The sequence below is a fragment of the Entelurus aequoreus genome, linkage group LG02, assembly GCF_033978785.1.
Source record: "Entelurus aequoreus isolate RoL-2023_Sb linkage group LG02, RoL_Eaeq_v1.1, whole genome shotgun sequence".
In the NCBI taxonomy this organism is placed as follows: Eukaryota; Metazoa; Chordata; class Actinopteri; order Syngnathiformes; family Syngnathidae; genus Entelurus; species Entelurus aequoreus.
Window position 1 is genome coordinate 47,804,209 of NC_084732.1, and position 14,086 is coordinate 47,818,294.

General features: G+C 41.3%; 1 protein-coding gene across 5 annotated transcripts in view; it reads left to right on the forward strand.

Annotated features, from left to right (window-relative positions):
* The window catches only part of zfhx3b (zinc finger homeobox 3b), a 450,580-nt gene that overhangs the window by 326,455 nt on the left and 110,039 nt on the right, over positions 1 to 14,086 (forward strand). For all 5 annotated transcript variants that reach the window (XM_062028101.1, XM_062028110.1, XM_062028091.1 and 2 more), the window contains one exon: positions 13,481 to 13,712. In XM_062028101.1, coding sequence (XP_061884085.1) covers positions 13,481 to 13,712 — 232 coding nt within the window. The remainder of the gene's footprint in view (positions 1 to 13,480; positions 13,713 to 14,086) is intronic.

A 14,086-nucleotide genomic window follows, 5' to 3' on the forward strand; every position in this document is an offset into this window, starting at 1 on the left:
AAAATAGGTATAGAAAAATTAAGTGCAAATTTTGAAAGTCTTTGCAGTTTGCAATTATCTTCCAAACAAGGTACAGTTACTCACCGATAATATAGTAAATTCACTCATAAACAACGCAACATAGTGCACCATTTACTCTTCTTTAGCTTAAACAGTTGTTTAAACAAACAAGTTTGTTTACCTTTTTCAGATGACAATGCTGATCTGTTTTTTTTGGTACTATGCGACCCTAGCTCCTTGTGATTACTTAAAGATGTCCAACGTTCTCCAGGAAGCAGAATGTATTGACATTCAGCCCGTAGTTTATGCTTGATGCTCTTGTGTGTGTAGTACAGTTGGTTTATCATTGATGTAATTGTGCCTCTCCAAGGTATATCAGCTGTGGTGATATGAATGACATCTTCTTGGAGGACTTGGTCTTCAAGGATGTTAGATGTGCATGTGGTGGCTGTCTGTTTGGCAAAGGCATACATTATGTTTAACTTAACTGTACTACTCTTGTTGACAACATTGACTTAGTAAACTTTGCCAGCGTAGCGTTCTCCTCTGCTTCTTGTCGATGTAGCTAGCATTGATGCTAGCTTGTAGCTATCGGCGGCGAGCTGACTGGCAGCAGCCGTCACTGCTCGCTGAGGACGGTGACTGCTGCTTGCTTTCGCCTCAGAGTCTCCAAGACACAAACAAGTCTCCAATATCACTGGGAAAAGTCACTAGTAGCTGCTAGGAGCTGTTTACAAAAGAAGTCGCCAAGAGGATTGACAACACTGTCTGCGCCATCCTCGAGTACGTGTTTTGCTTTAAGATGGTATTTTAAACTTGATGCGCGCCGATGATAAAAACGTTTGTCGCTGCAATACCAACAAGTTACCTTAGTTTTATCCAAAGTTCTGTTTTGAAGCGAAAAGACCTCCTCGTAATCACCGACCGTGTAACAAATGCGCTCATCTTCCGGGTTAAGATGTTACCTGGATGTGGTTAATCTTCATTTATATTTGATAACGCGATACTTTACTTTTATTAATCACATGGGTTGACACGCTAAAGTTGACAGCCCTAATATATATATATATATATATATATATATATATATATATGTAATTAATCAGACCAGTTATCCAAGTCCTTTTAATCAGCAAAGGCTCAAACACAGAGAAATGTGATTAGTTCTTGACATATTGCAACTGCATATAAATCACTCAATCAATCAATCAATGTTTATTTATATAGCCCTAAATCACAAGTGTCTCAAAGGGCTGTACAAGCCACAACGACATCCTCGGTACAGAGCCCACATACGGGCAAGGAAAAACTCACCCCAGTGGGACGTCGGTGAATGACTATGAGAAACCTTGGAGAGGACCGCATATGTGGGTAACCCCCCCCCCCCCCCCTCTAGGGGAGACCGAAAGCAATGGATGTCGAGTGGGTCTGACATAACATTGTGAAAGTCCAGTCCACAGTGTATCCAACAAATCAGCAAGAGTCCAGTCCACAGCGGGGCCAACAGGAAACCATCCCGAGCGGAGACGGGTCAGCAGCGCAGAGATGTCCCCAACCGATGCACAGGCAAGTGGTCCACCCGGGGTCCCGACTCTGGACAGCCAGCACTTCATCCATGGCCACCGGACCTATGCAACTCCCCCTCGCAAGGGACAGGGGAGAAGAGGAGAGAAGAAAAGAAACGGCAGATCAACTGGTCTAAAAAAGGGGGGTCTATTTAAAGGCCAGATTATACAAATGAGTTTTAAGATGGGACTTAAATGCTTCTACTGAGGTAGCATCTCTAACTGTTACCGGGAGGGCATTCCAGAGTACTGGAGCCCGAATAGAAAACGCTCTATAGCCCGCAGACTTTTTTTTGGCTCTGGGAATCACTAATAAGCCGGAGTTCTTTGAACGCAGATTTCTTGTCGGGACATATGGTACAATACAATCGGCGAGATAGGCTGGAGCTAAACCGTGTAGTATTTTATACGTAAGTAGTAAAACCTTAAAGTCGCATCTTAAGTGCACAGGAAGCCAGTGCAGGTGAGCCAGTATAGGCGTAATATGATCAAACTTTCTTGTTTTTGTCAAATCACAGATATTAAATTCTAGGGATGTAACGATATCAAAATCTCACGGTACGATATTATCACGGTATTAAGGCTACAGTACGATATTATTGTGGCATATGTCCCCCCCAAAAAACAAGACTTCGTTAACATTCCATAGTGTATAAAATTAAGTGTCAGAAATGTTTAGGATAAACACACTTACTGTAATTGAAGACAAAACATTAGAGATGTCCGATAATATCGGCCTGCCGATATTATCGGCCGATAATTGCTTTAAAATGTAATATTGGAAATTATCGGTATCGTTTTTTTAATTATCGGTATCGTTTTTTTTTTTTAATTAAATCAACATAAAAAACACAAGATACACTTACAATTAGTACAGTAAACCAAAAAACCTCCCTCCCCCATTTACACTCATTCACACAAAAGGGTTGTTTCTTTTTGTTATTTATATTCTTGTTCCTACATTATATATTAATATATAACAATATGGGCAGCACGGTGGAAGAGGGGTTAGTGCGTCTGCCTCACAATACGAAGATCCTGGGTCCTGGGTTCGATCCTGCGCTCGGGATCTTTCTGTATATATAGCGGTATCGGTTGATATTGGTATCGGTAATTAAGAGTTGGACAATATTGGAATATCGGATATCGGCAAAAAGCCATTATCGGACATCCCTACAAAACATAATGCTCAAATGTTATAGTAATATTTATTACTAGTTTAAGTGCAAAGAATTAGGCGGAATCATCCACCGTTTCAAGCAAATATTTGAAAATGTAACTTTTAATACGTTAAATACCTTAAAATTCGATATTTAGCTTCGCTGGCTTCAAATGTCTTTTACGGGTGATGGTTTATCAAGTAGCTTCTCATATTTTGCGCGGGTGTGCAGAGTCCGTGCACACTTTTCCTCCGAGGCAGTGCACCGTGACCCGGTCTGTGTCGCCTTGGAAAACGCTCGAGACGAAGGTAGCACTTTAGTACGCAGACCTCCACCAAACCTCTCCCGGGTTTGTTTGTCTGTTAGCAACATAACTCAAAATGTTATGGAATGACTTTGATTAAATGTTAAGGGAAATGTCCATAACAAACAATGATCTAGTCCAATCACCATCTCCTTTTATCTGTACTGCGTTCCATGCCTTCCGTTCCTGTGCTGCACAGAAGATTATGGGAGATAAATGGTAAACGGGTTATACTTGTATAGCGCTTTTCTACCTTCAAGGTACTCAAAGTGCGTTGACACTATTTCCACATTCACACACTGATGGCGGGAGCCACTATGCAAGGCACTAACCACGACCCATCAGGAGCAAGGGTGAAGTGTCTTGGACGTGACTAGGTTGGTAGAAGCTGGGTTGCTGGCACAGCCACTCTCCCAACCGCGCCACGCCGTCTCCCATGTAGATGTTGTTTGTTTTTAGACTGGCCAATGCAAAAGTGCCAGAAAAAAAACACACTCACTAAGTTTTCTTGTCATGCCGTCAAACGTCACGGCATTATTGTGATGATTTTGAAACAATACCGTTATATCCCGAGTAAATTCAAAGATGTTCTTACCGGTAACCACTATGTTTAAAGTCCTAGCTTATTGTGCCTACAGGCGAGCACAATCCAGGTCATTATCATTACAAACATTCTCCAAAACAGGAAGTGCCACACTTGCTAGCGGCACTAAATGTTATTCGTGTTGAAATTATGTCTGCTGGCCCAACTTCATAGCCAGAAGAAAGGGAGTGGTGTTAAGTGTACAGTAATACTATCACTAGCAACTATGTGCAATCATCTTGTTGTAAAGATATTGGACTAGTTAAAGTGTTAGTACGTTTTCCATCCATCCATCCATTTTCTACCTCTTGTCCCTTTCGGGGTGGCGGGGGGTGCTGGCAGTGGAGTTTATTGTTCACATTCCCACAAAACCTGCAGTGTATTTTGTTTTTAAGAAACCCCTCCCAGTGTCTATATTTTGGAACAGTAATTATATCTGCCACTATTCTGAAAGGAAGTTGTTTCAGAATTGCTGCAAATGAGTTGGGCATGTCCTGATTTGTCCCGTTCACCTTCCAGATGGTACCTTGCCAACGGTCCTGTTGTCTACAATCATTGTTTGGGTGCCCCCGCTGTCTCCACCTTGCTCTTGCCCCCTGCAGGCAGACTCATTGTACTGCAATTTTGCCAGGCTCTTCCCAGCGTGGATTTCATAAAGCATCGGGAGGTTAAGCTTGTAATTAGCTACCTCGAGAGAAGGGCAACAGCTTGCTGATAATTTGCTTTCTCTTTTCACTTTATTCGAGGATTGACATCATTTCCTGTATGTTGTGGCGTGTTATAAAAGCAAAGCCTAGCTCATTAAGAAGTGGAGAAATGCTTATGTATGGATCCGATTACAAGTGCACATTATGTATGTATGGCCATGCTTATCCAAATGTTCCTAATGAGCGAGACCCTGGATGGCGGTGAGGGACTCCTGTGGGCATAGGCTCAGGCTCGTTATCACCACACAGGGGCATTGATCTCAACACGGCGTGCATGTTTATCCTCCTCATGGCCTCTCAGAGACACTGACTTGCACATGAATTATGTGGACACATTGATCATGTGATTGAGAGCAGGGCCGGCCCGTGGCATAGGCCGTATAGGCAAATGCTAAGGGCGCCACGCCAGTGCCACAAATGTTGGAGGAAAAAAAAAAAAAAAAAAAAAGTTGGTACTATTATTTCTAAATACATAAAATAATCCCACGTTAATTAAAATGCAAAGTAAAGCCTATTTAATAGAAATATTATTTGTTACAACATTACGCCCCCCATCCCCCGGCACGGTGCGCCCCCTCCCTTCCCGTATCATGACTCTTTTTGGACGTCACCACATAAAAAAAATCAACACAAGATGTCAAAACGGCCAAAACTGTCAGGTGCCCAGGGGAGAAAAGAAGGGGGGAAACGAGAAAAAGACAGAGGTAGCAGGTACGTAACGTTAGCCTACATGAAATTATTTGTCTGTTACAGAATGTGATAGTAACCTGTCTTTTTAGCATTAAGCTAATGTTACATGATTCGGCAATTGCTAATCAATAAATAGCTAGTTCTGTTTTAACGTCGGGTTAATATTGTGGAGGGGGCTAAATTGTTATGGAAAATAATAATGTAACGTTAGGTAATTACAGTACTCCCTGGTGTACAGTCATTTGTAAGTCATTCTAGTTAATGCAATATTAAAAAGCACAAATAGAGAACTCTGTAGGATCCCCTTTTTTTGTAATATAGTTGTTAAAGTCATACTGGTTTGATATCTTGTTTTGTGCAGTGCCTTATTTATATTGTATTTTTAATGTATTTTATGCAACTTGTTGACACGTTTTATTTTGTGTTTATGTATGTAAAAAATATTGTATTTCATATATTCATTTTTTATTTTTTGTATTCATTTATTTATCCATATTTTTTTTTACCTTGTTAACTATTCTGATTGTTAATTTGCTTTCTTTAAGTAAAAAAAAAGGTCAAAGACAAAGCTATTCGGTTTCTTGTGAGTATATACACTTCACTGCCGATGTGGGGGGGCGCCACCTAAAATCTTGCCTAGGGCGCCAGATTGGTTAGGGCCGGGCCTGATTGAGAGCCATTGTTTTGAATCCAGGGTCATTATTGAAGGAGGGATTACCCAACTGGTGTTTTGTGTGTGCGTTTGGATGGATGTATTACTTAGCTCCTCGTCACAGCACATACACACTCCTCTTAATTTACCTTACATATGCACCCACTACATTAATGTAAACACACAGACTCACCAATGTAAACAATCAGCATGACCCAAATGACTGCCTGTATTGATTTCCTTCCTTCTGCAATTATGTTCCCATTGTTTAATTTCTAGCATCTTACTCATTCAAACAGAATTCAATAAATATTGCTTTATTTAACATTGAAGTAAGTAAAAGTGGTGTGTGTGGGTGCACAAGTAGCTTCAAAACCCTTCCTGCCCTCCAATAATTTGTTTCAACGCATCCTTTCTGTGAACATACACAAACATTCATCTTTACTTCACTGCCTCGAGGTTCATTTTAGTTCCCTCCCAATTCCCAAAGATTAATTTGGGGCTTGTTTTAATTCACTGGCCGTGATGGAACATGCACACGCAAGAAGAGGAAGCGCTTTTATGAAATATGACCATGATAGGGTGGAGGGATGACAAGTGTTCGAGGGAGTAAAAGGAAGAGAAAAGACAAGAGTGTCAAATGAGATACATGAGGCTTTATGCAGCCACTTCAGCCCTGGAATACACACTCTCTTTACCGCCATAAGCTATCTTTGAGGCATGTTGCAGCTTGCTGAGACTAATTCAAAGCAGCCACCACACTTGGCACCCAGTGGGGCCTCTGCGGTTTTGAGTTGTTGTTCGTGCTGCTGGCAGACCTGGAATCCCGGGCCAAGCTCTGCTTTGCTTCGCTAAATAACCTGCCTTCATTCCAGGGGAATCCCGAAGTGTGGACTTGTGGGAAATGAGTCACATTGAGTACCAATGCGATAGCTGCGTGTCATATGTTTCACCCATAATGTTGTTTTTAATTATTTCAACATAACTCATATTCATTATAATCCTGATTTAGGACATTGGGCAATGTGGCATCAGGTGTGCCAACATTTTTTCTGAAGTACTTTTAGATGCACCAAGAAACTACATAAACCTCAAAGACATTTCTATTCCTAGAGTCAGACTTACCACAACATTTTTTAAAAAGCCCAACAGGCAGATTTGATCCTTTCAGCGGGAAAACATTTCTCGATGTGTAAAGTGTGACTGCCACTTGGCTGAATTAGAATAAAGATATGTGAGTGTTTTAGTGCATCTGTCAGTTGTATTCAGCCACCTTTAGAAAAAGGGTAAAGGACAATTGCACAGCAATAGCAAAGCAGAGCCTCTCTGGCTCTCTAACAGAGGACATTTGGCAGCTCCCTTCCAATTGATTGCTATTTAGCACAGAGATAGTCATCTGTTTTAATGCATTAATTTTGTATTAACAGCACTGCCAAATTTAATGGTAGAAATTAGACTATGAACTTAATGGCATGTGGTTTTGTGCACACGCACAAGTCTGTATGTGTGTGTGTGTGTGTGTACATATTGATGCTTGTTTTGTCTATACTTTTATGTGTGTTTGTTGTGTGCGTGTGCTGTATTATAAAGCTCCATCGGGAGCCATTCTCTGGAATTACCGTCTCTCCGTCTCCCATCCACCCTTCCAGTAATACCCACCTCCTTCTTGTGATAGTCGAACACGCTCAGCAACCCCACGGTTTTGTGTTAAAGGTGCACTTTTACTTGCACATTTAAGTGGATGGAAATGCAGATGTATGCGGTACTCCAGGTGGGTGGTGGAACTGAAACAAGCGTGTGATGCCCACTCAAAGGGCAAGGTGCACCGTGGAGATGTGAGAGGGAGGCTGGGGTGATGCCCACACTGCCCCACCTTTCCTCTTTTACCTGAAAAAGCAGAGCAATTGCCTTAACCTCCATAGAAAGAAAGAAGGTGCTCTATCGTAAGAGAGCTTTGACAAACCATCCTAGCCTTTTTAAACTTTTGAACAGTTTAAACTAAAGTGCTAAAGAGCACCTCACAAGAGCAAGAAAATATTCTACTATGTAAAAGTAATTAATCCCCTCGAACCTGCCTTTGATTTTAGAGTTTGATTAATTGAAACTTTTATTAGTACATTGTACAGTACAGTACATATTCCGTACAATTGACCATTAAATGGTAACACCCGAATACGTTTTTCAACTTGGTCCACGTAAATCAATTCATGGTACAAATATATACTATCAGCATAAAACAGTCATCACACAAGATAATCATCAGAGTATATACATTGAATTATTTACATTATTTACAATCCGAGGGGTGGAATGTGGACGGGGGGAGGGTTGGGGCGGGGAGGTTAGATTTGGTTGATATCAGCACTTCAGTCATCAACAATTGCATCATCTGAGAAATGGACATTGAAACAGTATAGGTCTGACTTGGTAGGATATGTACAGCGAGCAGTGAACATAGTGAGTTCAGAAAGCATAAGAACAAGTATATTTTATATATATATATATATATATATATATATATATATATATATATATATATATATATATATATATATATATACATATATATATTTGATCATTTACAATCCGGGGAGGTGGGATGTGGAGGGGGGAGGGTGTTAGTCTAGGGTTGAAGTTGCCTGGAGGTGTTCTTTTAGTGCGGTAGGATAGATATGCACTTTATTTTACACCTGTTGGGAGTGCATTCCATATTGATGTGGCATAGAAGGAGAATGAGTTAAGACCTTTGTTAGATCGGAATATGGGTTTAACATGGTTAGTGGAGCTCCCTCTGGTGTTGTGGTTATGGCGGTCATTTACGTTATGGAAGTAGTTTGACATGTACTTCGGGAGGACATATTATGTTGCGTAACCTGCTGAGCTAGTACATAGAATGACTAGGACTACCTAACCTTTTCTGAGAAGGTTATTTTCAGAGCTCTATAGGCTGCCATTCTAAAACACCCTTTGTCAAACTTCCAGGACATGTTATCCTACTTCTGATTTGTGCGGTTCTAACATTTCTAGATCCGATGGGGTAATGCATCTGATTTTTAGTCATCCGGCATCACAACCTCACTAATTATTATTGAATGTTCGTTTGTAATAATATCAGACACTGTTATTATATTATTCTATCCGCGTTGGCCAAATAATTCTGACATGTTCATACATTCAACATAATGCATTAGCAGTAGCACTTTCCTTATTATAGGAACCTAGTTGTACTATAAACTTATCTTACATTGTGCGTATCATTTGATTGATGGCAGGGCGGATCAGGCTACTAATTATTATATTAACATACACAAGAAATTTTACCATACCAAGGACCAGTGCCACTGACCAGGCTGTCCGCAGCCCTCTGCCCCCCACCCACTATGCTCCAGAGAACCCTTTCTGTTGGGGCCGCCATGGAGTGATTGGAAAGCCCGGAGCCATGCAGAACAACTCCTTCCAGCCTAACATGACTTTTTCATTAAGCTGGTAAATTCCTGCACTCCAGTTGGAGGTGATTTATCAACTAGGGGCCTTATTGCAGATTCATACGAAACAGACACAGGCTCTGTCTGTCTTGTGCATTATGTGAGTGTGCACATGTGAATGAGAGCTGTGGGTAGTGGGTTGTTGTCAGGGGATTCATTTTACTGTGTCCAAACTATATTTGCACATTTTCTAAAGGAGAATCATTTTTGGGGAGTTTGATCATTTTTTTTAGGTTGCCTTAGTAGTTGCAGGTCCTAGACTAGCAAGCATGCAGGGCCCATCTCACTGATCATCCTCCCTGACTCCCAAGCTGCCCCCCGGCTGCCTGGGGTCACAGCCAAGGCAGAGGTGGTGCAAGTGCTGCTTTACAGGTATAAGCGTTTGATGTTGTAGACGAAGCTACAGGCACTGGAGCAGGCCATTTTTTAACTCTGCTAAGACCATAGTCCTGGCCAGTCAGACTATAGTGAATTATAGCTGATGCTAGAGCAGGCAGTCTCAGGTTTGCTCCTATATAAACCCTGGGCTTTTTTATGGGAAACTATAAAACTCCCAGGATTTTTCCCTACCTCCTGAGAATAGCTTTGAAGTTCTAGTCAGGTGCTGTCATTTTTTTTCAACTTGACTTTTACATAGATTTTTGGACCTGTGAGTCATTTGCAGAAGAGAGTTGTTTTAATTTAAGACATCTGTTTGGACTAAGAGCAGTTTGCATGATGGATTTGGTGTTATCTATAACCAAATCTGTCTACCTCACTTCCAATTCAGTATTTGTGTTTGGAGGTAAAGCAGCAGGGCCTCCACCTAAGGGGGGTTCCTCATAATATCTAGCAACACCTATTCATGACATCATGGATAGCTGCGAACGAGGAGAGAAAAGAGGGCACGCAGAGACAGAGACACTTTTACAATCACCTAATAAGTCTATTACAATGCACTGTGGGGCTCACAAAAAAAGACGCTTAAAAAAGTGTTTCCTGGAAGCAGTGTGTTAATACATATTTTAGGTGTTCAACAGACAAACATGAAACACAAGAGAATGGGCTACAATAGCCTGGAACTCCCCGTAGCAATTTTAAAATATTACCAGAAAGAAACAAACAGTAGGGGATGGCAAAGTCTCTTAGGGAGGTTTAACATTATTAATATGTGTTTCCCCTTTATCCTCATTCAGATTATAGTCATTTCATCTGAATGGAGTGTGCTTAAGTGGCTAGTTTGTTGCAGGACATGCTGGTCAGTTTCTTCTTGACTTCTTGTTTACGTTCGAACCTATTTTTATGCAGGATCAGACTCGCTCTGTTTGCAAGCTGCAAAAAAATGCATAGCGCAAGAAGTTTGTTCATGAAGTAGATGTATTGTTATGATAATATATATCCTACATGAAAAAGGGAACACCGTAAAAAAGACTCCAAACACAAGTCACCAAAAGATTTTAATTTATTTTAACCAACCCCTTAAAGGGGAAATTGTTTTGGATATTTGCCTATCATTCACAATCCTCATGAGACACAAGAAGGCAAAAGTTTTTTTTAAATGTTTTCGCATTCTAACATATAGAAATTGGCTCGTTCTTGGTGGCTAGCAATGCAGCTAATGGGAACAATCAATTCTACCTCTAAATTACTATCAAAATGCATTAAAAAATTGTCAACATAACTTCATTTACGTTCCGCAACCTGTATAATAACCAAGCTGTAGTGTCAGTAATTGTAAGAGCGAACACGGAGGAACTTTTTTTCTAGCGTACTAACACATCGACGTGCTACGGTATTAGCCGTAAAAGCTAACTACGGGAAGAGATAAGCTAGCTTCTACGTCAGCACAAAATGCGTTTTAGTTTGTAATGCACAACACTGTGATAGAACACTTTGTACTGATTGAAAAACATGAACTATCTGTGAAGTTTTAGCCCACATTTCATGTTTTGTTTGTACACATCTAGCTCAACAGTGCATGCACAGTAGTGTACGATGATGTGCTGCATGTATCATGATCAATAGTATAGTGACTTACTCAATGGACAGTTGTCCGTTGGGTCCAGCTTGCTGGGGATGTGTCCAGTTGATTTGGGTAAACATAAATTAATTTGGCATAGGTTGGCTCAAAGTTCCAGATTTGCAGTTTGACCATGTTGCACTCTTTCGGCTTCCGTCTGCTCCAACGTTTCAGCCTCTTCTTCGTGCTTGCTTCTAGAAGCAGCAGTTCATCCTCTGTATATTTAGTTTCAAAAGGATAAAGTTGTGAATCCGCATGTTTCCAAAAGTAGTCGTCTTCGTTGTCTATTACCAAGTCTGCCATGATAATAAAACACACTCGTGTTTGATTCCCAGAGTAAGAACATTTTTGTTGCAGGAATTCGCAAGTGCGCTGGTATGGAAACGGAAATAAATATGCAGAATAATTAGTTGCGGCTGTGCATAAAATAAACAAAATATGGTAAATATTGTACATATAACATATCGTTATGATTGTGTCTGTTATTACATTATATATAGTTTTTCAGCATGTATATAAAACGTTGATGGAGGGTTTTGATGTTGTTTTAGAGGGCTTTGAAGGCTACAACGGTGACTCCCATTAGTCGCATCTTGCAAGCGTTTTTTAATCATCATTAAAAAAAATTTTTTTTTAAAAAGACGTGTATTCTCTCATAATAAAAAGTGCAGTTCAGTCAATCAGCAGCTATACAATTATAAAATGTCATTGTTGAATAGATAATATGTCTATTTTTTTTTGTTCTGACAGTCCAAATATTTTGACACGCACACGGACGGAATATTCTCTATCTCAATCGTCTGTCTTTGCAGCGCGTTTGCCTCCTTTCTCACAGCCATGTTTGCCTAACTGTGCCAGTTTGCTCGCATATTTCAAATGTGCTAAATATACATGCAAAAGAGCGGCCGCAGAGTAGTTTAGTCTTCATAAATCATTTGCATCTCCTCTTCCCTTTATCGTGGGCATTCTGATAATCAGCATATATTCTGCATATACACACTCTAAGGATCTTCATGAAGAATTGCTTTTACAAAGATAATATGTTTTAACACTATGGTTGTGAATGTGGTTGTAGTTTGAGATGATGAACAATGGCACTGCATCACACTTAGAGGTTATTCCATCGTTCTGAGCCTCTTTTTTCTTACCTAAATATGTAAATGAAATATCTGAATCACTTTTCACAACTGCAGACTGCGGCCACAATAATTGTTTATTCAAAATGAGCAGTTTTATCTTTGAATATGCATAATTTTTAATCCAGCTCTTTTGCAGCTGTGCATATTAATGCACAGTGTGTTGAAGTATCACAAACTGCAATATATTTAGTCCTCTCAAATCTGAATAAATGCAAGTGACAAGTATTGGAAAATGAACAGAAATGAAAACCTGAAATGACAGAAATCGAGCCTGCTGGATTGACCTGGCAAACCCCCGACTCCTGCGTGTGGGTTGGAAGTCATGACGTGCAGCCCCGTGCAAGCCTTTAGCCCTTGGGTAGCAGAGACTAGTGTCCTCTAGGACCTAATGCCGTCACAAAAGTCTTGTCACACTAGGTCAGGCAGCAAGTCTAATTACCTCCTGCATAGCTCAATCAATGAAATGCAGGAGGTAATTAGACTTGCTGCTGTGGTGTGACAAGATTTTGTGACGGTAGGGCGTCACCTGAGGACATAGTTTGGTACCAAGGGCTAAAGGCTTCGCACGGGGGCCGTTGTTAACCCACGCAGGAAGTGGGGTTGACAGGTCAATACAGAGGCTGATTTACTGTCCTCTTAAGGTTGTCCTCATTTTGTGGAATTTTCCGGTCACCCTCCTGCCTCTCCGGGCCAGCGTGCCTCTCTCGATGATAAAGCTGGGATTTAACTCGCCTTGATCAATATTTAGTATCCCATGCGTGAAACAGGCAGATGTTTGGAGTTTCCTTTTCAAAGGCGGGAGGCTTGTGTTGAGTGAAGGGAATCAATGCTCCTTTCCGTCTGCGCCGCTGTGGAGCTCGCGGCCTCAGAAGTGGTTGATGCCATCGCTGTCCGCCTTGAAGGTTTGTGCGCCCCCACCCCACCGCCACACCACCCCCGCACACCCCCTCAGGCCTCTCCTGTCCTGTTAGCGCTGATACAGACACTCACTGCAGACAGAGTGTGCAGTCCAAACAATTGTCCTGATGTGGAAGAGGTGTGGATGTTAAACAACAGGGCTGTGATTGGGAATTGATTTGTTCATTTGCCAACCGTGTGAGCGAAAGTGCCATCCACAAGAACCGCTTTCTCTCTCTTCCCTCATCCTTGCCTCGCGCTTCATTTCTCTCTTGCTCTTTCTCCGTTCCCTCCCACAGCACCTGCAGCAGCACGAAAACGCGGTGGAGGGTGATGCCTGCTACTACCACTGTGTGCTGTGCAACTACTCCACCAAGGCCAAGCTCAACCTTATCCAGCATGTGCGCTCCATGAAGCACCAGCGCAGCGAGAGCCTAAGGAAGCTGCAGCGCTTGCAGAAGGGCCTGCCGGAGGACGACGAGGACCTCAGCTCCATCTTCACCATCCGCAAATGTCCCTCGTCGGATACAGGTCAGAACTCTTGTAATTTAGCCTGTGCTCATCTCTTTTTTTTTTTTTACATACACTAAAGTTTTACGTCAGCTAACCCCAACACACACAGTAAAAATGAACAATTATACAGTGTTTTCCCCTTTGCAACTATTACAGCTTCTACTCTGGTGGGAATATTTTTCTGCGAGAAATGTGCATTTGTGCAGTCAAAGGTCACTGATGTTGGAGCTGAGAGAGAACCAGCTGCCTCTCAAGTTCATCTTCAAAATGGGGTTGAGATCAGGGTTCTTAATTTATCTTACATGAGACTCATCCAAGTGTGCCTATATGAACACTTGAACTGAAAAGTAACTTCTACAAAAGTTTTCTGTTCCAAAAGATTCAGGAAATAA